Source organism: Ahaetulla prasina, chromosome 2, assembly GCF_028640845.1.
Source record: "Ahaetulla prasina isolate Xishuangbanna chromosome 2, ASM2864084v1, whole genome shotgun sequence".
NCBI lineage: Eukaryota > Metazoa > Chordata > Lepidosauria > Squamata > Colubridae > Ahaetulla > Ahaetulla prasina.
Genome location: NC_080540.1, coordinates 290,022,909 through 290,046,967, shown reverse-complemented (window position 1 = coordinate 290,046,967; position 24,059 = coordinate 290,022,909). Strand labels below are relative to the sequence as shown.

General features: G+C 44.4%; 1 protein-coding gene across 4 annotated transcripts in view; it reads right to left on the bottom strand.

The window, feature by feature from the left end:
• DYM (dymeclin) overlaps positions 1-24,059 on the bottom strand; it is a 291,188-nt gene that overhangs the window by 227,423 nt on the left and 39,706 nt on the right. For 3 of the 4 annotated variants that reach the window (XM_058170966.1, XM_058170965.1, XM_058170967.1), the window contains exons 4-6: positions 10,937-10,989; positions 9,067-9,160; positions 4,324-4,457 (exon numbers count right to left, since the gene is read on the bottom strand). In XM_058170966.1, coding sequence (XP_058026949.1) covers positions 4,324-4,457; positions 9,067-9,160; positions 10,937-10,989 — 281 coding nt within the window. The remainder of the gene's footprint in view (positions 1-4,323; positions 4,458-9,066; positions 9,161-10,936; positions 10,990-24,059) is intronic. The other variant, XM_058170970.1, reaches the window with a different exon arrangement.

Here is a 24,059-nt window from a genome sequence, read left to right as displayed (position 1 = left end):
AGAGCCAGCGCTGTCCGAAGACGTCTCCGTGGTCATGTGGCCGGCATGACTCAACGCCGAAGGCGCACAGAACGCTGTTACCTTCCCACCAAAGGTGGTCCCTATTTTTTCTACTTGCATTTTTATGTGCTTTCGAAACTGCTAGGTTGGCAGAAGCTGGGACAAGTAACAGGAGCTCACCCTGTTACACGGCAGCACTAGGGATTCGAACCGCCGACCTTTCGATCGACAAGCTCAACGTCCTAGCCCCTGAGCCACCCCTTGACATAATATTAGTCTTCCAATATTTGAGGGGTTGCCGGAAAGAAGATTGGGGTCAACCTATTTTCCCAAAGCACCAGAAGGTAAAACAAGAAACAATGGATAGAAACTAACCAAGGAGAGAAGTAACCTAGAACCAAGGAAAAACTTCCTAACAGTGAAAACAATCAACCAGTGGAACGGCTTGCCTTCAGAAGTTCTGGGCGCTCCATCACTGGAGGCTTTTAGAAGAGATAGGACAGTCACTTGCCTGGAATGGTATAGGACAGTGGTGAAATCTGAACTGGTTCACTACCGGTTTGCTGGCTGCGCATGCGCGCACCACGCACCAAATGCAAGGGGCGTGCACGTGAAGTGCACGCCAAAAGGAGGCATGGGGTAAGTAGAACAGCGCACAGAGGGGTGGGGTGATCAGCTGTGGCGTGCAAACTTTTTTTTTTCTTTTAAAAGCGTTTTTAAAAAGAGATGGGAAGCGGGGAAGCAGGTGACCGGGCATTGGGGGGAGGAATGAAGGGGGGCCAGGGACTTTTGCTACCGGTTCTCTGAACCAGGGGTCACCAACCTTTCGGACCTCAGGGACCACTAAATTCATAATTTTAAATTCTGCGGACCACTAATATGATTTGCCTAATGACCGGCGGGGTGGGCATGGCTAGGTGGTCATGTGACTGGGTGGGCATGGCCAGCTCAATGTCACTCACGTTGAGGGGCGCCTCGCCAGCCTCTATTCACCCCTCCCACCCACTCCTCTCTTGCCCACCCGGGCTCCTTAGACCCCAACAGCAAGCAGTTGTTGGAGCTAAGCAGCCACCATGAGAAAGAGTTGGCAAAACAGCTGGCTCAGTTCAAATTGGATCTGACCAAGAAGGAGGCTCAGCAGAAGCACCTCACTGAGGACTACAAGCACAGGCTTTCCAAGCAGAAGGAAGATCTGTGGGAGTGTAAGGCCAGGTACAGCTGCCTGGAGACTCAGCAGGCTGAGAGGGTCAGCTAGTTCCAGGACATGATGCAGTCCTACTGGAACAAGGCCCTCCAGCTCTTCACCACCAGCGGTGCTTCCTTCCAGCCTTCACCCAAAGCCCTGCACCACGAGGCTAAAACAGACTCAAAGTCGGAATTTCTGCCCCCTTCCAACCCACACAAAAAGATCCCGAAGGGGGAGACTCTGCAGCAATACAAACATTCATTGCACGTACCCGTCCCAGGAGCCATAGTTTGAGGACCCCTGATTTAGTGCAATATAAAAAATGCAAATATTTTTTCTGCGGACCACCAAAATTTTCTCGTGGACCACCAGTGGTCCATGGACCACCAGTTGGTGACTGCTGCTCTGAACCACCGGCCGCCATCGTTACTGGATCGGCCGAACCGGTCCGAATCGGGAGCATTTCACCCTTGGTATAGGATCTTCTGCTTAAGCAGGGGATTGGACTACCTGATTTCCAAGGTCCCTTCCAACTCTGTTGTTCTGTTACTCTGCTCATCACAAACTACAACTAGGGCATGTCCCAGCACGTAAGTGATCATTGGTTAACTTTTCGTAAGGCGAATGAAACTGAAGCAAATTGAAAATATATTTGCAGGGGGAAAAAATGGTCTCTCATTCAGAAATCAATTAGGTTCTACGTTTCCATTGGTCAAGCAAGGCCGAGGCAGCAGAAGGTTAAAGACGGCCAACCGTTTGCCGACTGAGATGCAATTAGCAATTCTTTCAGCTTAACCCTTCCACACAGAATTATCAGCATCGCACAGAATTATCGGCACTGCACAGCTGACAAAATAAGCTCTGGGAAAGAAATGCCTTTCCCTCCAACCCAGTCATTAAGCCAAAGCCTAAAAATCCAATTGCTTTCATTTGTCTGCTTCACTGCATCCCAAAGCAACCAGATCCTGGTCCCCGCCCTCCCTCCCCCCCCCCCCCCGCCCTTTTACATTTTGGCTTCTCGGGAACATCTCAGTCCATTGTACCTACAGTGTTTACAAACTTTTGGGGAAGTTTTTTTCAGTGCAAGTGAGTTTACAGGATTATGTCCAAGCACAAAGGGAAGGTTATACGCCATCATTATCCAAGCTTCGCAATTCATCCCGAAGAGAGGAAATTATTCCAATTTTATAGAAGGGTAAACTAAAACAGGAAACAATCAACTGGCAGAAGATCAGAGCGCAGCAGAGATCACACCGAAGAGGAATTCCAATTTCCTGGCTTCTGGATCCTGCTCCAAACCAATAGACCACACACAAGCACCTTATTTTTCTTTTTTTCCCCCCCAAAGATTGTTTGTTAAACGAGGCAAAAATAATATTAATAATAATAATAATTGTCACTTTCTTCAACCAACTTAGCCCTGGATGTTTTTGCTGCTTTGAATAACAGGAACAATTCTTTAAGCCTTTGTCCTAAAGGTGCTTTTTTACAAGGAGCAACTGGTGTTTCTTTGAAGACGTTTCACTTCTCATCCCAGAATCTTCTTCAGGAATGAAAGGGGAATGTTGGGGAATGGAAGAACTGAAGAAGCTTCTGGGATGAGAAGTGAAACATCTTCAAAGAAAAAGAAGCAAGCCCAGTTGCTTCTTGATAAAGTCCTTTCGGGGCAACCATGACCTGGATGACTGAGAATTTCCATAGGCATCTCACTAAGTGTTTGCTTGTCTGAAACAAAATAATATAAATACTTCTTCATAATTGGGAAAGAATTTAGTGACTCTCTCCTGTCCCAATTCGAACTAAGAAATGGGGTGAAGGAAAAACAATTAGAGGTAGTCCTTGACTTATGACCACGACGGAGCCCAACATTTCTGTTGCTAAGCGAGACAGCGGTTAAGTGAGCTTTTCCCCATTTTAAGATCTTTCTTGCCACTGTTGCTAAGTGAATTTGTCTAGCATTTCTCAAGTTAGTCACGTGGCTGCTAAATGAATCTGGCTTCCCCACTGACTTTGTCAGAAGGTCACAAAAGGGGATCGCATGATCCTGGGACCCTGCAACCGTCATAAATAGGAACCACTTGCCAAGCGTCTGAATTTTGATCATGTGACCACGGGCAGGCTGCAACGGTTGTGAGAAAAATGGAAGACTGCTATCATGTCACCCCTAGTTCCAGTCGTGGGATCTTATCGGTTTAACAACCGGTTCAGTGATCCAGTTCGCTCCCAGCTCATTGTGGGAGCTACCGGTTCACCCAAATCGGTCCAAACCGGTAGAATCCCACCCCTGCCTAGTCCTTCTTTTCATATAAACTAGACATACCCAATTCCTGCAACCATTCTTCATATGTTATAACCTCCAGTCTCCTAATCATCTTTATTGCTCTTTTCTGCACCCTGTCTAGACTCTTAACATTTTTTTCTATATCATGGATTGTTTCCTGATTGCTTCTTTGTACCCTATGACTATTATTAAGTGTTAGATCATTAAGTGTTAAATTTATACCCTATGGCTATCATTAAGTGTTGTAAGTGTTGTGCCTTGATGAAGGTATCTTTTCTTTTATGTACACTGAGAGCGTATGCACCAAGACAAATTCGTTGTGTGTCCAATCACTTGGCCAATAAAAAATTCTATTCTATTCTATTCTATTCTATTCTATTCTATTCTATTCTATTCTATTCTAGTTGTTGTTAGTTGCGTAGTTGTGCCCAACCTATCGCGACCCCATGGACAACGTTCCTCCAGGCCTTCCTGTCCTCTACCATCCTCTGGAGTCCACTTAAATCTCACGCTGACAGCTTCAGTGACTCCATCCAGCCACCTCGTTCTCTGTCCCATTCTTCTTTTGCCCTCAATCGTTCCCAGCATTAGGCTCTTCTCCAGTAAGTGCTTGGCTGCAAATACCAAACTTCTTTTCCGTTTCAATTTGTCTCGCAAGAGACCCACAGGAAGCCCTAAAACATCCATTCTGGCATTGAGGGATGCCTCAACTTTTGCATACAACTCTATTTAGGATAAAATGACTCCTGAACGATGTATTGTGAAAGGCCAACCAGGAAGCGTAAGAACAGAACGATAAATATCTTTCGGCCAAGGTGTGATGCCATTGGTTTTGTTGGAATAATTCAATATTTACCATAAGAGCCTGGGGTTTTTTCCTCATAGGTGAAATGAAGCTGCAATTCCTCTTCTGACATCTGACAGATCAACACTTTCAGCAGGCAGCAGATAATAAACAGGGCGTTCTGCGCCTGCCAGATAAAGAGGTGGCTGGAAGAGAAACAGGAGTTTCAAGAGCCTGTATACCAACCATATAGGAAGAAAATAACTTTCAAGATATAGGTAGTCCTCAACTTACAACCATTCGTTTACATTCAAAATTGCAACGGCACTGAAAAAAAGGGCACTGACATGTGGGCGTTTTTCAGACTTACGACCGTTGCAGCAATCCCCGGTCATGTGATCCAAATTCAGAGGCTCGGCATCTGGCTTGCATTTATGACGGCTGCAGTTGCCCTGGAGTGGTGTCCTCTCTTTCAGTGACCTTCCAACAAAGGAAGTCGATGGGGAAGCCAGATTCAGCTTACAACGGTCTTATTAAGAACAGGCAAGAAATGTCATAAAATGGCTCTCTCTCATTTAGCAACAGAAATTTTTGGGCTCAATTGTGGTTGTAAATCGAGCACTACCTGTATTCGTTATGATACATTCATGACATTAAATGCTCATTTATTATGTCTGTCTGTCTATCTATCTTCTCTCTCACATACATATTAATCTATTAATCATCTATCCATCCATCTATCCATCCATTCATCCATCCATCATCTCCTCTCTCACACACACATATACACATCTATTATCTATCCATCCATCCATCCATCCATCCATCCATCCATCCATCCATCCATCACCTCTCTCTCACACACACATATACACATCTATTAATCAACTATTCATCCATCCATCCATCCATCACCTCTCTCTCACACACATATACTGTACACATCTATTAATCATCCACCCATCCATCCATCCATCAGCTCCTCTCTCTCACACACACATATACACATCTATTAATCAACTATCCATCCATCCATCCATCCATCTCCTCTCTCTCACACACATATATACATCTATTAATCATCCATCCATCCATCTCCTCTCTCACACACACAAACATCTATTAACCATCTCTCTCTCACACACACACCTCTCTCTCACACATGCATATACACATCTATTAATCATCTATCTATCCATCCATCCATCCACCCATCCATCTCCTCTCTCTCATACACATATACTATACACATGTATTAATCATCTATCCATCCATCCATCCATCCATCTATCCATCCATCATCTCCTCTCTCTCTCTCACACACACATATACACATCTAATCTAATTTAAATAAGTTTTTTAAATTGTATTTTAATTGTATTTTGTTTTATTCTGCCTGTACACCGCCCTGAGTCCTTCGGGAGAAGGGCGGTATAAAAATCAAATAAATAAATAAATAAATAAATAAATAAATAAATAAATAAATAAATAAATCTATTAACCATCCATCCATCCATCTCCTCTCTCTTACACATATATACACATCTATTAACCATCCATCCATCCATCATCTCCTCTCTCTCACACACACATATACACATCTATTAATCATCTATCCATACATCTATCTCCTCTCTCTCACACGCATATCCACATCTATTAATCATCCATCCATCCATCTGCTTTTGTTTGTTTGTTTCTATCACAATATTTTTATAAATAACTCAAGGTGGCGAAAATATCTAAAACTCTTTTACCCTCCTATTTTCCCCACAACAACCTTGTGAGGGGCCTTGGGCTGAGATAGAGAAAGAGACGGGGATTGGCCCAAAGTCTCCCAGTTCTCTTCACATTCTCAAATAGATGTCAGCAGATCAGAGGAGTAGATGTATTCCATAAAATTAGGAAGGCACATGGGCAAAAAAACGAGATATGTCTAACACTGATCTAACAACATCCTCAAATCTTGCCTTCTGTATGTGTCGATTCCCCAGGTTCTAGGTTTTGGCCTCCCCCTCTTAACTATTTCTAGCCCATCGTCAGAGCTGCCCTTTTGAAGACTGCTACCACCCCTGCCAAGTTTACAATCAGACTTTTCCTGCTGTGAGAAATAAAGATTTCCACCTCACCAGCTTTAATCCTTATGGATAATACCCAATTTATGGGAACGCTTACAGTGGACTCTCCAAATGCCTTGGCTAACCCCAAAATGTTCTGCCTTCTTTTTATACCTAGTCCTGTTTTGTTAAAACATATAGGATGTTTTACTGAACAGGAAAGTACTAAGTTCCAGATAATGCATGAAGAGCTACTAGCTGCGGTCCTAAAACTTGACAAAGGGGGTTGGGTAGGGTGGAATAGGAATAGGAATAGGAATAGGAATAGGAATAGGAATGGAATGGAATGGAATGGAATGGAATAGAATAGAATAGAATAGAATAGAATAGAATAGAATAGAATAGAATAGAATAGAATAGAATAACCTTATTGTCACTTTGAATGTTCACTAATCAGCATACATTAAAATGAAATTTGATTGCCTACAGCTCTCAAAGGGCCACCATCTCCAATATACACTACATAACCATGACAGAGTAAATAATACAAAGCATGGGAATCATTTCATAATATCGTACAATGTTATGAAGTCGCTTTCTATAATCCATTATCTATATATATATTAAAAAACTCACTGAGTCACCTCCTTTCTTTGGAACTGTCAAGTAGAAAAAAATCCTTCGTCTCTAATTCTAATGTCACCGGATGCAATATGACCTTAACAACGTGGCGTATTCAGGATAATTAACACCGTGCAGAACATATGGTAATATTACTCAAGCAGATACGTTTTTACAGGCTAGCGACTACCTTTTTGGAAAGCTAGAGTCACAGATGCTGGGAGAATTATGTACAGTGTGTCTGGTCGTATTAGACAGATGGACAGAATCAAGCAGGTTGAAAAAACAGAGTTGGAAGCGAACTTGGAGGTCTTCTAATCCAACCCCCTGCTCAAGCAGGAAACCCTACACAATTTCAGATGATTGGTTGTCTAATCACTTCTTAAAAACTTCCAGTATTGGAGTACCCACAACTTATGGAAGCAGATTATTCCATTGATTAACTGTTCTCACTGTCAGGAAATTTCTCCTTAGTTCTAGGTTGGTTCTCTCCTTAATTAATTTCCATCCATTGTTTCTTGTCCTGCTTTTGAGTGATGGAGCATTTGACATGTTCTTTTTTTTTTTTTTAAATGGGAATTGGGGGATACCTATTTTGCCTTTCTTGGTTTTAGAAAACGTTACCACTAAGTCAATGCATATACTACAGTTTTTGTGTGCTACCTGCCACGAAACAGTAGCAAACATTATCATTAGAATAGAATAACAGAATTGGAAGGGACCTTGGAGGTCTTCTAGTCCAACCCCCTGTTTAGGCAGGAAACCCTACACCACTTCAGACAAATGGTTATCCAACATCTTCTTAAAAACTTCCAGTGTTGGAGCATTCGCAACCTCTGGAGGCAAGTTGTTCTGCTGATTAATTGTTCTAACTGTCATTACCTCAAAGTCATTTTGATGGAAATGTTTACTGGAGCTGAGACCATTATACAAGGACTCAGACTTCCCTCACATCCTGGACATAAACTGTTTCAACTCCTACCCTCAAAACGATGCTATAGAGCACTGCACACCAGAACAACTAGACACAAGAACAGTTTTTTCCTGAACGGCATCGCTCTGCTAAACAAATAATTCCCTCAACACTGTCAAACTATTTACTAAATCTGCACTACTATTAATCTTCTCATCGTTCCCATCACCCATCTCCTTCCACTTATGACTGTAACTTTGTTGCTTGTATCCTTACGATTTATACTGTAATTGATTGTTTCCTGATTGCTTAATTGTAACCCATGACTATCATTAAGTGTTGTATCATTAAGTGTTAAATTTGTACCCTATGACTATCATTGTTGTAAGTGTTGTACCTTGATGAAGGTATCTTTTCTTTTATGTACACTGAGAGCATATGCATCAAGACAAATTCCTTGTGTGTCAAAAAGAGGGCCGTGAAAATATTTGCAGATCCCTCGCATCCTGGACATAAACTGTTTCAACTCCTACCCTCAAAACGACGCTATAGAGCACTGCACACCAGAACAACTAGACACAAGAACAGTTTTTTCCCGAAGGCCATCACTCTGCTAAACAAATAATTCCCTCAACACTGTCAGACTATTTACTGAATCTGCACTACTATTAATCTTCTCATCGTTCCCATCACCAATCTCTTTCCACTTATGACTGTATGACTATAACTTGTTGCTGGCAATCCTTATGATTTATATTGATATATTGATCATCAATTGTGTTGTAAATGTTGTACCTTGATGAATGTATCTTTTCTTTTATGTACACTGAGAGCATATGAACCAAGACAAATTCCTTGTGTGTCCAATCACACTTGGCCAATAAAAATTCTATTCTATTCTATTCTATGCATCAAGACAAATTCCTTGTGTGTCCAATCATACTTGGCCAATAAAAATTCTATTCTATTCTATTCTATGCATCAAGACAAATTCCTTGTGTGTCCAATCACACTTGGCCAATAAAAAATTCTATTCTATTCTATTCTATTCTATTCTATTCTATTCTATTCTATTCTATTCTATTCTATTCTATTCTATTCTATTCATAAAAATACTATTAGCTCGGCCCCCTCGTTAGCAACTATGTGCATTTCAACTAGGGTTGGGTTTGGTATTTGTGCTTTAAAGTTAACAAAAATCAGCAAGTAACATAACACACTTACTTCTGACATTCTGCTGAAATTTTTAATTCTTTGGTTCTGGAAAGGAAGACTTTAACCAGCGAGGCAAGGTTTCCTGTCCGAGGATTATTCTCCACTAGAAAGAAGAGCAGAAAAAGTTAGATAATATTTCAGATTGTACAATGATTACACCTAGTTGAAACATGAGGTTTGCAAGCCTATGTCCTCTTACCAGGGTATTACACTCAAACTCAACAAAGAATGTGCCTCTTTCTTTGTAAATTTGTTCAGCATATTTACTGAGCTGGTAATCTCAGCCAGGCATACCAGCAGATGTTGAGCCATTAGAGAAACCTCAAAGGTGTCACATCTCAAACAGATGACACAACATGCTTTAAATGTGGAAAAAAAGGAAAATTCAAGATGTCCCAAAGGTGCTTTTTCCAAAGGCAGCTGGACTTTCTTGGTTTTTTTTCCTTGAAGACATTTCGCTGCTTCTCATCGAAGAAGCTTCTTCAGTTCTGAACTGAAGAAGGTTCTTGGATGAGGAGCAGTGGAACATCCTCAAGGAGAAACCAAGAAAATCCAGTTGCCGTTGGAAAAAGCACCCTTGGTACAACCATGACCTGGATGGCTGAGAATCTCCATAGAAAATTGAAGATGGAGCTCTTGATAGCAACCCTCTTGTTTTCCATGTCTGATTCTAATGTTTCAAACCATTTCATAAAGTTCAGACAAAGTGTCGTGTCCCACTCCTCCGCTGACGGCCGGGTCAGGGAAATCCGAATCAGGCGTGCCTCTGCAGCTCTGCCCAAAGTCCTAGCAAAGTCCTCAGAGCAGGCAGGAGACCAGAAAGTGACTTCAGCAAGATAAGTTCGACTTTGCCTGACTCAGAGAATGCCAGAAAGCAGATCCTTTATATAGGCCATGGGGTGTGGCTCCATGACTCAGCACTCATTAAGGCCTGCCCCTCCCTTCCTTCTGTTGCCTCCGCCTATCCAGTCTTCTGATGCGAGGGTCACTCCAATCAGCAGCTGTTGGAAATAAACTTTCCTCAGGCTCACATGCTGTGGAGGAGGGGGAGGGGTCTAGCTGCTCCGTTTGCCTGGGCATGGAGCCAGGGCTGGGGCCGGGGGGGTGCTCCCTCCTCTGCAGCCTGCTTGGGCATGGAGCCAGGGCTGGGACCGGGAGGTGCCCCCTCCTTTTCAGCTTGTCTGGGCATGGAGCCAGGACTGGGGCCGGGAGGCATACATTCCTCCGTGTTCGGGAGCAGATAAGAAGGCCCCGGCTGCTGTGAGAGTGGGCAAGACACAACACAAAGCCACAGATGGCAGTTTCATAAAGTTCTGACCAAGTCCCAGATCTCAAAAACAACTGATCTGAATCAATATACCGACAAGAGTTTGGAAAGCCAATAGTTTTGTTCATGTTTAAATTTCAGGAGGGGAATTTCAGACGGGGTCAAAATGCAGCATTTTGAAGAAGCATTTGACACCCAATGCCAAGCAATTATCATGTTCCATTTCTGCTTTTACCACCTACACATATTATCTTCTGAATAAATGCATTAAAATCCTTTTTTTTTTAAAGTGAGAAAAACAACCTGTTCCACTAGAACTTAATACAACTGCACCCAAGCTACTTCCTGTGATAGCACGCAATATAAAGCAAAAACTCGTGAAAACGTTTGGCTCAAATAGCACATGCGGGTACAATATGACTACTTCAAACCCTTAAAACGAAGTGTTGTTGTTTTTTTCAATCTCATGTGCAGGCCACAGATGGGAGATATTACATGCATCACAAATACAAAGGGTTGTAGAGCAATTTGCTAGGAAAGCTGAGAATATGCACAGCACGGAAAGGAAAGCTAAGTATGGAAAGAAAGGCTCGGCTGACTGTAGCATCATACCTAAAGACTTGCAGACGGACACAGAAGCTTCGTCCAAAAGTTTTAACTCGGCGCTGAAAACAAAAGAAAAATGTTTATTAGACCTGATGCAGTTGAGTTTGGGCACATTCATCATCCATTTCAAAAACAATGAGGTTTTGATCAAGGAGAAAAGTTGTAGCTCAAGTATGAAACGAGGAGTCAAACAACAGAGTTGGAAGGGACCTTGGAGGTCCAATACAGGTAGTTCTCAATTTACAACCACAATCGAGCCCAAATTTTCTGTGGTTTAGAGAGATGTTGTATCAATAAGTATTAAATTTGTACCCTATGACTATCATTAAGTGTTGTACCTTGATGAAGGTATCTTTTCTTTTACGTACATTGAGAGCATATGCACCAAGACAAATTCATTCTGTGTCCAATCACACTTGGCCAATAAAAAATTTGTTTGTTAACCGTGTTTTGCCCCATTTTGTGACCTTTCTTGCCACCGTTGCTAAATGAATCATGGCAGTTGAGAAGTTAGTAACACAGTTGTTAAGTGAATCTGGCTTTCCCATTGATTTTGCTTGTCGAAAGGTCGCCAAAGGGGATCACATGACCTTGGGACACGGCAACGGTCGTAAGTATGAACCGGGTGCCAAGGATCTGAATTTTGATCACATGATCATGGGGTTGGTACAAAGGTGTGAAAAATGGTCATAAGTCACTTTTTTCAGTGCCGTTGCTAAGTGAGACAGTTGGGTCAGTTGCCAAGCATCTGAATTTTGATCCTGAGGATGCTGCAAAGTCAATGAGAAGCCATATTCATTTAACAACCGTGTTATTAACTTAAACAACTGCACTGATTCACTTAACAACTGTGGCAAGAAAAACCATACAATGGGGCAACATTCGCTTAACAAATATCTCACTTAGCAATCTAAATTTTGGCCTCAAAATTTTCTATTTTCATATTTTCTATTAGGACCAGTGGTGGGCTGCAACCAGTTTAACAACCAGTTCTGTGAGCACGCACTTCGCGTGTGCACGCCTAATGCGTGTGCGTGCAGCATTCAAAACCCAGCAATTTGAAGCTCAGTTGTTTACCTGCTACGGCAGCCCCGGTAAGTGGAACAGTGGAGGCGCGGAAATCAGCTGTGCTGCGCGAATCAGCTGAGCCAGAAAGAAGGAAATATAAGACAGGATAGGGCGGGGGCGGGTGGGTGGACGGGGCCAGCTGATCATCGGAACTACCGGTTCGCTATAACTGGTCCGAACCGGCTGCAGCCCACCACTGATTAGGACATATTTTAGATACAAGGAATAACAACATATTCTATATCACTCTGACCATGTCTAAATGGAGTTGAAACAGTTTATGTCCAGGATGTGAGGGATCTGCAAATATTTTCAGGGCCCTCTTCTTGATTCATGCAGTATACAGGTCCTCAATGGAAGGCAGGTTGGTAGCAATTATTTTTTCTGCAGTTCTAATTATCCTCTGAAGTCTGTGTCTTTCTTGTTGGGTTGCAGAACCAAACCAGACAGTTATAGAGGTGCAAATGACAGACTCAATAATTCCTCTGTAGAACTAAATCAGCAGCTCCTTGGTAAGTTTGAGCTTCCTGAGTTGGTGCAAAGTTGGCTGAGGAACTCTGGGAGTTGAAGTCCACAAATCTTAAAAGAGCCAAGTTTGCAGACCCCTGATCTAAGGTGTTGGCTACTCCTGCCAGCTTAGTTTCATGAAATGCTAAAAAAAAAAATGCTTTTATAAAACAACTGTGCAATCAGCAACTATATTATCACTGAACTCCAAATTTTAGCCAATTCTGGTAACCACCCATTATTTGCTGATGGCAAGGCCAAACCCTTTGTTTTATATGATGTCCCCAATTTTTTTTTTATTTTTATTTATTTTATTTTATTTTATTTGCATTTATATCCCGCCCTTCTCCGAAGACTCAGGGCGGCTTACACTATGTCAAGCAATAGTCTTCATCCATTTGAATATTATATACAAAGTCAACTTATTGCCCCCAACAATCTGGGTCCTCATTTTACCTACCTTATAAAGGATGGAAGGCTGAGTCAACCTTGGGCCTGGTGGGACTTGAACCTGCAGTAATTGCAAGCAGCTGCTGTTAATAACAGACTGTCTTACCAGTCTGAGCCACAGAGGCCCCTGTGCTTAGTTTCTTAACAACGGAACTCAAACCTATGAGGAAAGATCACTTATTTCTTTGTACAGGAGTACATTCTCTCTCTTTTTTAAAAAAAAAAATCAGTTTTGTTGATAAATATTTTATTGTGAGATAAAATATACGAATAAAAATTACCATATTTTTTGGACTATAAGGCACACCATGATTTCAAAGAGGCTTTTTACCAGGTCCGCCTGGTTCGCCAGTTGCGCCCCTTCCTTGACCGGGATGCCTTATGCATGGTCACTCACGCTCTTGTTACCTCCCGCCTGGATTATTGCAATGCTCTCTACATGGGGCTCCCCTTGAAGAGCACCCGGAGGCTCCAGTTAGTTCAGAATGCAGCTGTGCGGGTGATTGAGGGAGCCACACGTTGCTCCCGTGTAACACCACTCCTGCGCAGTCTGCACTGGCTACCTGTGGTCTTTCGGGTGCGCTTCAAGGTGTTGGTTACCACCTTTAAAGTGCTCCATGGCTTAGGGCCCGGGTACTTACGGGACCGCCTGCTGTTACCTTATGCCTCCCACCGACCCGTACGCTCACACAGAGAGGGTCTTCTCAGAGTGCCGTCCGCCAAGCAATGTCGGCTGGCGGCTCCCAGGGGAAGGGCCTTCTCTGTTGGAGCACCTACCCTCTGAATGAACTTCCCCCTGGTTTGCGTCAATTACCTGATCTTCGGACCTTTTGCTGTGAATTGAAAACGCACTTGTTTATCCAAGCGGGACTGGCTTAATTTTTAAACTTTTTGAATTTTAATAATTTTAATTGGGGTATTTTTATGAATTTTATGGGTCAAATTTGACGGTTTTAAATTTTCAGCCATTTATTGAATATGTTATTTTAACTTTTGTCTTAATTTGTATATTGTACTGTTTTATTCTAGCTGTACACCGCCCTGAGTCCTTCAGGAGAAGGGTGGTATAAAAATCTAAATAATAATAGTAATAATAATAATAATAATAATAATAATAATAATAATAATAATAATAAGAAGAAGAAGAAGAAGAAGAAGAAGAAGAAGAAGAAGAAGAAGAAGAAGAAGAAGAAGAAGAAGAAGAAGAAGAAGAAGAAGTAAGAAAACAAGTTTTTGCTCTCCCTGGCCCTCAGGAGCACTCTGCAAGCTTCCCCAAAAATGGGGCTCCCTCTGCACGCCCCATTTTTCACAAAAATGGGCCCATTTTTTTGCCCATTTTTGCAAAAAACGAGGCAGGTAGAGGGTCCAGGGGGCTGGCGGAGTGCTCTTGGGGCCGGGGGAGGGCAAAAAGTCCCCATTTTTGCGAAAAATGGGGAAAAATGGGCCTATTTTTCAAAAAACAGGGTGCACAGAGGGTTTGCAGAGTACTTTTGGGGGCTGGGGGAGGGCAAAAATGCCGTTTATGTAAAAATTGGGCGAAAAATGGACCTGTTTTTCGCAAAAATGGAATGATCAGGGTGGGGCTTTGGGAGGCCAAAAATGGCTGTATTCAGTGTATAAGACGCACCAACATTTCCACCCTCTTTTAGGGGGGGAAAAAGGTGTGTCTTATACTCTGAAAAATATGGTAGTAAAGTTAAAAAGAGAAAGATGCAAAGAGACATAGAAAAGAACTAGTGATTTTTGACTTTTTTTCATCGCAGCAGAATACAAAATGGATTACAGCTTCAATCATTTGCTTTACCTTTCTAAATATTTCAAAAGCCATTTTTATAACAACAAAAACATTCTAACCATCAAAATCTAAAATTAGAGTTTCCTTTTTTTCAGCTTCGAGTACAAAATTCAGAAGTGGTTTCCAAATGGAAACAAAACTAGGTAAGTTCTTCTCTTTAATTAAAACAGTCGATTTTGCCATCTCTGCCAACTCCATCGCCTTAACCATCCATTCTTCTATGGTGGGAATTAATGTACCCTCCCATCTCTATGCATCCAAAAAAGCCTTGACTTACAACCATTCATTTAGTGACCGTTTTGATGTTGCAACAGCACCGAGAGGAATTGACTTGTGACTATTTTTCACATTTATGACTGTTGCAGCATCCCCAGTGGTCACATCTTCAAAATTCAGACACTTGGCAACTGACTCATAGTTATGACGGTTGCAGTGACCCGGGGTCATGTGATCACCTTTTGCAGCCATCTGACAAGTAAAGTCAAGGGGGAAAACCAGATTCACTTAACAACCGTGTTACTAATTGAAACTGCAGTGATTCACTTAACTAACAACTGTGGCAAGAAAGGTTATAAAATGGGGCAAAACTCACCTGTCTCACTTAGCAACAGAAATTGTGGCCTTACGCTGAGGACCACCTTTATTCTCACCACTGTTAACACATATAGTAATAAAGTTCAAAGAGTCCATCAAACCTAACAGGAAATCTTCTGGTTTATATATAGTTCTTTTGAAGATCTTCTGAATTGGGATAAAAATACTGATTTCCATCACAAGTCCATCAGAGATGATAAAAAGTAATAATACCCTCTTTACAATTCTCAAGCTACTTTGAAACACAAGACCATGCTGTCTGCCCAAACTCTCAAGATGTGCCAGAAATCTGAGTAGGTTGCTTTCATGGCCTCATCCAGCACAAACGGACGTTTCTTCTCTTCATGTTCATCTACGCATGGAAAATGATGCAGAAAGGTTGTTCTGACCCAGGTTCCTGGACCCGGACTCCTGGACTCGGATGATTCAGAAAGTGAGGGAGAAGACCTGGCCAGCCCTGCTTCTCTTGAGCCCTTTCCCTCCCTGGCACCCACTCAAAGGGAGGAGGAGGGGCCGGCAAAGCCTGATTCCCTGGAGCCTTCTTCTGATTTGGCAACGCCCCAAGAACAGTTTTGGAGTGATGCAGGACTGCGCAGGCGTGACCGGCGCGCGCAGCAGAGGAAGCGTTGGGACAAAGCCAAGTCATAATTGTCATGCAGTGACATCTGCAGAGACTATAAATAGGAGGCGGGACTTCCTGGTTTTTTGTCTTGGACAAAGCAATGAATTTGCACGGGCAAACTGTATCAATGGAGGGAAGAATATATTTGTGAGTAATTCTGGCCTTATCTGTAATTTCCTTGTTATTTCCAGAAACTTGGCAGGCCCGTGGATAGACGTGGCCAGGACATTTATATATATGTAAATAAATCAGAAAAGGAGGCCTCTGACTGACTCTTTGCTGGGAGTATTGGGGGGAGGGAAACAGAACAAAGGTCTATCGCAGTGGTGGCAAACCTTTTACTGACCAAGTGCCAAACAGGTAGATGCTTCGCTTAAGCGCAGCTCCCCCCGTGCGCTGCGTGCACAACCACACCCTCTGTGCATGCGCGTGGCTTTCGCACAGCTCCCATGTGCTGCCTACGCAATTGCACCATCTGCGCATGCACACGGCTTTCATGTGGCTCCGCTATGCGCTGCACATGCAATTGCACCATCTGCGCATGTGCACAGCTTTCACGCATGCATTGCATGCATATGCACAAACGTGTGTGCATGCACAGAAGAGCACCGAAGACCAGCTCTCCTGTGTTTCTTCTGGAGACTGGATCTCCGGAACTGTGCACCTGTGCACCAGAAGCCCGAACACCAGCTGGGGCACATGTGCATGCACAGCTGCCGGGTAGTTGGGCGACAGCTTGTGTGCCCAGAAAGATGGCTCTGCGTGCCACCTCAGGCATGCGGCCATAGGTTCACCATCACAGGTATATCGTGTAACATTCAAGTGGTCATCAGGGGGGAAAAATCATGGCCATCAACGGCCATTTTCCTTGAGTGGTCCAAGAAACTGAGGGTTACATTTATATTTTCTCCATTATGGCGTGACACATCCATCTCTATGCTGGTAGTCCTTGATTTACGACCGCAATCAAGCCCCAAATTTCTGTGGTTAAACAAGGCAGTTGTGAAGTGAGGTTTGCCCCATCTTAAACCCTTCTTGCCACGGTCATTAAGTGAATCACTGCAGTTATTAAGTTAGTAACACGGCCGTTAAGTGAATCACTGCAGTTATTAAGTTAGTAACATAATTGTGAAGTGAATCACTGCAGTTATTAAGTTAGTAACACGGTTGTTAAGTGAATTTGGCTTCCCCATTGACTTTGTCAGAAAGTAGCCGAAGGCGATCGTATGGCCCCGGGACTCTGCAACCATCATAAATAGGACATGTTGCCGCATGTCCAAATTTTGATCATGTAATCATGGGGATGCTGCAATAGCCGTTAAGTGAGAAAAATGGTCATAAGTCATTTTTTTCCCAGCGCCGTTGTAACTTCAAAGGGTCACTAAACGAATTTTTGTAGGTCAAGGACTACTTGTATTTCCATGTTTGCCTTCACATGTCCTGCATTTTTATTTTTTATCTGAAATTCTACTTCATGCTTCATGCAAACCCACGAAGAACCCTTCGTTATTTTGAAAACTGTTGTCCAAAGTTATGTCAGGGACTTTCCTGCTATAAACAGCATTACTTGCTGCTAATAGTGCTCGCGGCAAGGAGAGGTCAGGAAAACGGCCGTTGCCAGAAGTCATTTCTTCCCAAGTTGTCTGCCACCCACTCTGTGCAATCAAAATCACCGCAAAAGGTCAAAGGGCAGAAATCCACTTGAGAGCTATCCTGAAGCTTCCAGTATACTCATGCGAGGATGTTTTGGTTCATTCCCAGCCTGCCTACTCATGGGATAATTATATATCATCTCTCCGTGTCCTCCGTAGGCTTCCATACTGGTGGATCTACTTGATGGGCAGGCTGAGGTTCAAACCCTCTAGAGATCCAGGCAGGAAAGTAAGTTCATTTCAGGGTGGTCTGGTTATTCCTCTACCCTCAAAGCAGAGCCTTATGGGAATAAGATTCAATGAAGCGATTCTTCCAGGAACCATACTTTTTGTATGTATGTATGTATCAGGGGTGAAATGTAAAATTTGTTACTACTGGTTCTGTGGGCGTGCCTTGGAGTGGTGGTAATGTGACTGGGTAAGCGTGGCCAACTGTTGTTTTTTTTTTAACTTTTAAAAGCATTTTTTCTACAAGCTCTTCGGCCGAAGAGGTTGTAAAAAAATGCTTTTAAAAGCCTCTGATGATCAGGCAACTGAGCTGGGATTGCCAAGAGGGAAAAAAGCTTTTAAAGGGTTCTGACGATCCCAGCCGAGTTGCCTGATCACCGGAATCTTTTAAAGGCATTTTTTTACAACCTCAACAAAAAATGCTTTTAAAAGGTTCTGGCAATTAGGCAACTCAGCCAGTGTTGTGTCTGCGCCCCCCGAGCCGGGCCCCCTACCAGAAAGTGACTTGGAAAGTGAGGGGGAAGGGCCATCAGGACTTACCTCTGGAGCTCCGGCTTCCCTGGCTCAGCTCCAGAAGCCAGAGGCAGGCCAGATGGAGGAGATAATGAGGCCTCCGTCCCCTGACTCTTTCCCCCCCCAGGCCACGCCTCCAGACCCGGCTGATGGCAATCAGGCCTGGCTGGACCCTAGGTTTCGTAGGCAGGAGAGGCAGGAACAACAGAAGCAGGGGTGGGCAGGCCTAGAAAGTGCTGAGTCATGGAGCCACACCCCACAGGATATAAAAGCAGCAGGGCTGCTGTACCACTTTGTGGCAAGCAAATCAACTGCTTAACTAGAGCTGAAGTACTGTTTGTTCCTGGCTGACTCATCGGCATCAAGAGAGATAACAGAGACACTTGGCAGACACTTGCTAGTTTGCTGCCAGAGCTGATAGTTACCGGCTAATTAAATCATGGCTCGGACTGAGGCGAGCGGGACAGAACAGCTGGGATCATCTGAGGACTCTTTTAAAAGCTTTTTGTTTTACAACCTCTTCCACCAAAGTCCCACGGAGAACTACAATGCTGATCGAGCCCTCGAAGAAATCCAGTTTGACACCCATCAGCAATCAGTGCCCCATCTGCAAGTCTCCATCTGCATTGTCGCTATAGATTTTTTTGTTTTAAGTATGCCTTCTTCAGCTTTTTTTTAAAAAGAGATATAAATATTGTATAATAGAATAGTATGCTGGCTTCCTCTTCATCCTTGGATTTCCCCCTACATTCGGTATGACTGTTGGTTTTGGAAAGAGCGTTAAAGCTCTTTCATTTATTCATTTTATTTTTGTATAGTGCCTGAACACTGTTTCTAAGTGAGAAGCCAGCAACAAAAATGGGACTTTTATTCAGACACATTGACAGACACAGACTGACAGATTTAACTGACTTGGTGATATCCTTCGAGGGTCTTTAAATTTTTTTTTTGCAATGTTACAAAAAGTTGACTGGGGAATCCTGGAAGTTGAAGTCCACATATCTTAAAAATTGCCAGGGTCGGTCGAGAAATATTGCCCCAAAGTGTAAGAGAGGATATCAAAGCTCAAACTCTGCTGGGTTTTTTTTTCCCCTGCCTTTCCAGAAATGTTGAGGCATGCAGGATGGCTGCAAAGCACAGCAACACCACTAGAAAAAGAATGCATGTTTTGGGCCTGATGAGCACTGAAGGTATTATTTATTGCAAGGCACTGAGAGACCACAGGAACTCACCCGCCGATAAATCTAGCATGATCGTTAAAAATAATGAATAGGAGTATCTGATCATGCAAACCCATTTGAGAGGAATCACTCCATGTTAAAGATTATTCGTTTTTTCTCACACACTTAAACGCACACTGCAGGGCAGAAGCAACGGGATGGAATAGGACTATAAAGCCAGGAAGTCTAAAAACATCCTATTGATTACACACAAGAAGTGTTGGAGCTTCATCTCCTAGGTGGTCCTTTTTTTTCTTAACTCAAGAAGCAGACAAGTGTAATTAAAAACAAATGGTTAAGAAGGAGGAAAAAGAAAGAGAAGGAGAAAAAAAGAAAAGGGAAAAAAAGAAGAACTGAGCACGCGTCACAGTCTCTTCAATGTAAAAATTGGGATTTCCCTAATTCGCTCCACATTTTAAAGGACTCTAGCTGGCTACTGGTAATCAAGATGCATTCCAAACCCAGAATAATTCAACTAACAACCATCTCTGGGTCCCCGTTCAGGAAAACAAAAAACAAAAAAGCTTTTCTGTCTTCTAAGTATGAAAAATGAATATATGGAGCCACAGGGATAGGAGCTATTTCCACGCGTGGGCTGCTGGGGGTTCCCAGGGGTTCGGGAGAACCCCTAGCTAAGATTCTGTGCAGTTCGGAGAACCCCCAAATCCCACTCCTGGCTGGCCCCACCCACCCACCCCTGCCCCTCCCAGGAGTCCCCACGCGGCCCGTTTTGGATGCAGATTAAGTGTAGGGCGCCTGCAGAGGCTTGGGGAGGGCGAAAAGCTGGCTGAGGAACTCTGGGAGTTGAAGTCCACAAGTCTTCAAGTTGCCACGGTTGTAGACCCCTTGTCGTGTCCCACTCCTCCGCTGACGGCCGGGTCAGGGAAATCCGAATCAGGCGTGCCTCTGCAGTTCTGCCAAAGTCCTAGCAAAGTCCTCAGGGAAGGCAGGAGACCAGAAAGTGACTTCAGCAAGATATGTTTAGACTTTGCCTGACTCAGAGAATGCCAGAAAGCAGGTCCTTTATATAGGCCATGGGGTGTGGCTCCATGACTCAGCACTTATCCAGGCCTGCCCCTCCCTTCCTTCTGCCGCCGCCGCCTATCAATTCTTCTGAAGCGAGGGTCACTCCAGTCGGCAGCTGTTGGTAATTGACCTCCCTCAGGCTCACATGCTGTGGGGGAGGGGGAGGGGTCTAGTTGCTCTGTTTGCCTGGGCATGGAGCCAGGGCTGGGGCCGGGAGGTGTTTCCTCCCGTCTGGGCATGGAGCCAGGGCTGGGGCCGGGAGGTGCTTCCTCCTGTCTGGGCATGGAGCCAGGGCTGGGGCCGGGAGGCATACTAGGACATTCCTCAGCGTTCGGAAGCAGATAAGAAGGCCCCGGCTGCAGTGAGAGCGGGCAAGACACAACACCCCTGAACTAGACAACCAAGAGAATGCTTAACAACCTAACCAAGAAAGAGCGAATTAAAAAACAAAAACAAAAAAACAGTGGAAGATCAAAAGCAGTCATTCATCTCCTACACCCCCAAAAACACCTCTTTGTGAAATTGTATTGTTACCAGGGACTCCAACATAAAAATAGCCAAAGAACTTACAAAATAGCTTGGACATCTCACAGAAAGAAGCAAATATTTTTGTCAACTACAAGGCCTCCAAAAAAACAAACAAACCCTAAAGATCTACAAATAGAAGAAGGGGAACTTATGGTTTGCTGTCAGAGCACTTTTTAAATCCATAGACCCAGAAATGGAACGAATGGAATACAAGAGAAGACAGCACAAGGAACAGGGAACGGAACGGAACGGAATGGAACAGAACGCAAGAGAATAGAGTATAGGAAATAGCAATAGCACTTAGACATATACCGCTTCACAGTGCTTTACAGCCCTCTCTAAGCAGTTTACAGAGTCAGCCTACTGCCCCCAACAATTTTGGTCCTCATTTTACCCACCTCTGAAGGATGGAAGGCTGAGTCAACCTTGAGCCTGGTGAGATTTGAACTGCCAAACTGCAGGCAGCTGGCAGGCAGCAGAAGTAGCCCTGCAGTACTGCACTCTAATATGGAGTGGAATGGATTAACAATAGCACTTAGCAATAGCCCTTAGACTTATATACCACTTCACAGTGCTTTTACAGCCCTCTCTAAGCGGTTTACAGAGATTCGACCTGCCAAATTGCAGTCAGCCGGCAGTCAGCAGAAGTAGCCTGCAGTACTACACTCTAACCACTGCACCACCGTGGCTAATAGAATGAAACAGAATATAGAATATTTTGTTTGGCCAAGTATGATTAGATATACAAGGAATTTTTTTTATTTATTTTTTATTTATTTATTATTAAATTTCTATACCACACCATCTCCCGAAGGACTCAGGGCGGTTTACAGCCATATTAAAATACACAATACCAATACAAATATAATAAATAACAATATTTAAAACCAAATATTTAATGGCCAGATCATTAAAACGGTCAAAGACCGATTTAAAACCCATTTAAAATTTCACTAAAATATTTCTTAGGCTAGTCCCGCTCGATGGAATAATAAGGTCTTCAGTTCACGTTTGAAGGCCCGGAGGTTGGGAAGCTGTCGTAACCCCGGAGGTAGCTCGTTCCATAGAGTCGGTGCTGCCACAGAGAAGGCCCTCACCCTGGGGGCCACCAACCTACATTGTTTGGTCGACGGCACCCTGAGGAGGCCCGTTCTGTGGGAGCGCACAGGTCGTTGGGAGGCAATCGGTGACAGAAGGCGGTCTCGTATATATCCCGGTCCTAAGCCATGGAGCACTTTAAAGGTGGTAACCAGCACCTTGAATTGCACCCGGAAGGCTACCGGCAGCCAGTGCAGGCCGCGCAGGATAGGTGTTATATGGGAGCAGCGCGGTGCTCCCTCAATCACCCGCGCGGCCGCATTCTGGACTAGCTGGAGCCTCCTGGTGCTCTTCAAGGGGAGCCCCATGTAGAGAGCATTGCAATAGTCCAGGCGGGAAGTGACGAGGGCATGAGTGACCGTGCGTAAGGAGTCCCGGTCAAGGAAGGGGCGCAACTGGCGAATCAGGTGAACCTGATAAAATGCTCCCCTGGCGACGGCCGTCAAATGTTCATCGGACAGCCGATCGTCCAGGAGAACGCCTAAGTTGCGCACTCCTCCCTTGAGGGTCAAAACCTCCCCCCCAACAGTCAGCGATGGTGTAAGCTGACTGTACCGGGACACCGGAACCCAAAGCCACTCAGTCTTGGAGGGGCTGAGCTGGAGCCTGTTCCTTCCCATCCAGACCCGCACGGCTTCAAGACACTGGCCCATCACCTCAACGGCTTCGTTGGGGTGGTTTGGGGTGGAAATGTACAACTGAGTATCATCAGCGTACAGATGATAATCCACTCCGAAACCACGAATAACCTCGCCCAGCAGCTTCATGTAGATGTTGAACAGGAGAGGCGAGAGAACAGACCCCTGCGGCACCCCACAAGTGAGGCGTCTTGGGGCCGATCTATGCCCTCCTGCCAACACCGTCTGCGAGCGGTCGGAGAGATAGGAGGAGAACCACCGATAGACGGTGCCTCCCACCCCCAATCCCTCCAACCGCCGCAGCAGGATACCATGGTCGATGGTATCAAAAGCCGCCGAGAGATCTAACAGGACCAGGACAGAGGAACATCCCCTGTCCCAAGCCCTCCAGAGGTCATCCACCAACGCGACCAAAGCCGTCTCGGTGCTGTACCCAGGTCTGAAACCGGACTGGAACGGGTCCAGATAGACAGTTTCCTCCAGGTATTGAGGAAGCTGATATGCCACCACATTCTCAACAACCTTCGCCAAAAAGCGAAGGTTGGAGACTGGACGATAGTTCGCTAATACAGCTGGGTCCAGGGAGGGCTTCTTGAGGATGGGCCTCACCACCCCCTCTTTCAAGGCGGTGGGGAAAGTGCCCCCCAACAAAGAAGCATTAGTAACTCCCAGGAGCCAGCCTCGTGTAACCTCCCGTGTGGCCAGTACCATCCAGGAGGGATACAGGTCCAATAAACATGTGGTGGGATTCAACCTGCCCAACAACCTGTCCATGTCATCGGGAGTCACAGGATCGAACTCAGCCCAGATAACACTCTCAAGACTCGTCCCCACCATCCCACCCGGATCTATCCAATCAGTGTCCAGTCCGTCCCGAATCCGAGCGATTTTATCGGACAGATGCTGTACAAAATCCTCAGCACCCCCCTGTAGAGGGTCCTCCCAAGCCTCCTGCCTAAGCAGGGAGCGGGTCACCTTAAACAGGGTGGCTGAGCGATTATCTGCCGATGCGATAAGGGCGGAGAAATAATTGTATTTCGCCGCTCTGATCGCCACTAGGTAGGTCTGAATATGTGACCTCGCTAGTGTGCGGTCGGGTTCAGAGCGGCTGGACTTCCAAGCGCTCTCTAGGCGTCTTTTCCGGCGCTTCATCTCTCTCAGCTCCTCGTTATACCAAGGAGTTGGTCAAG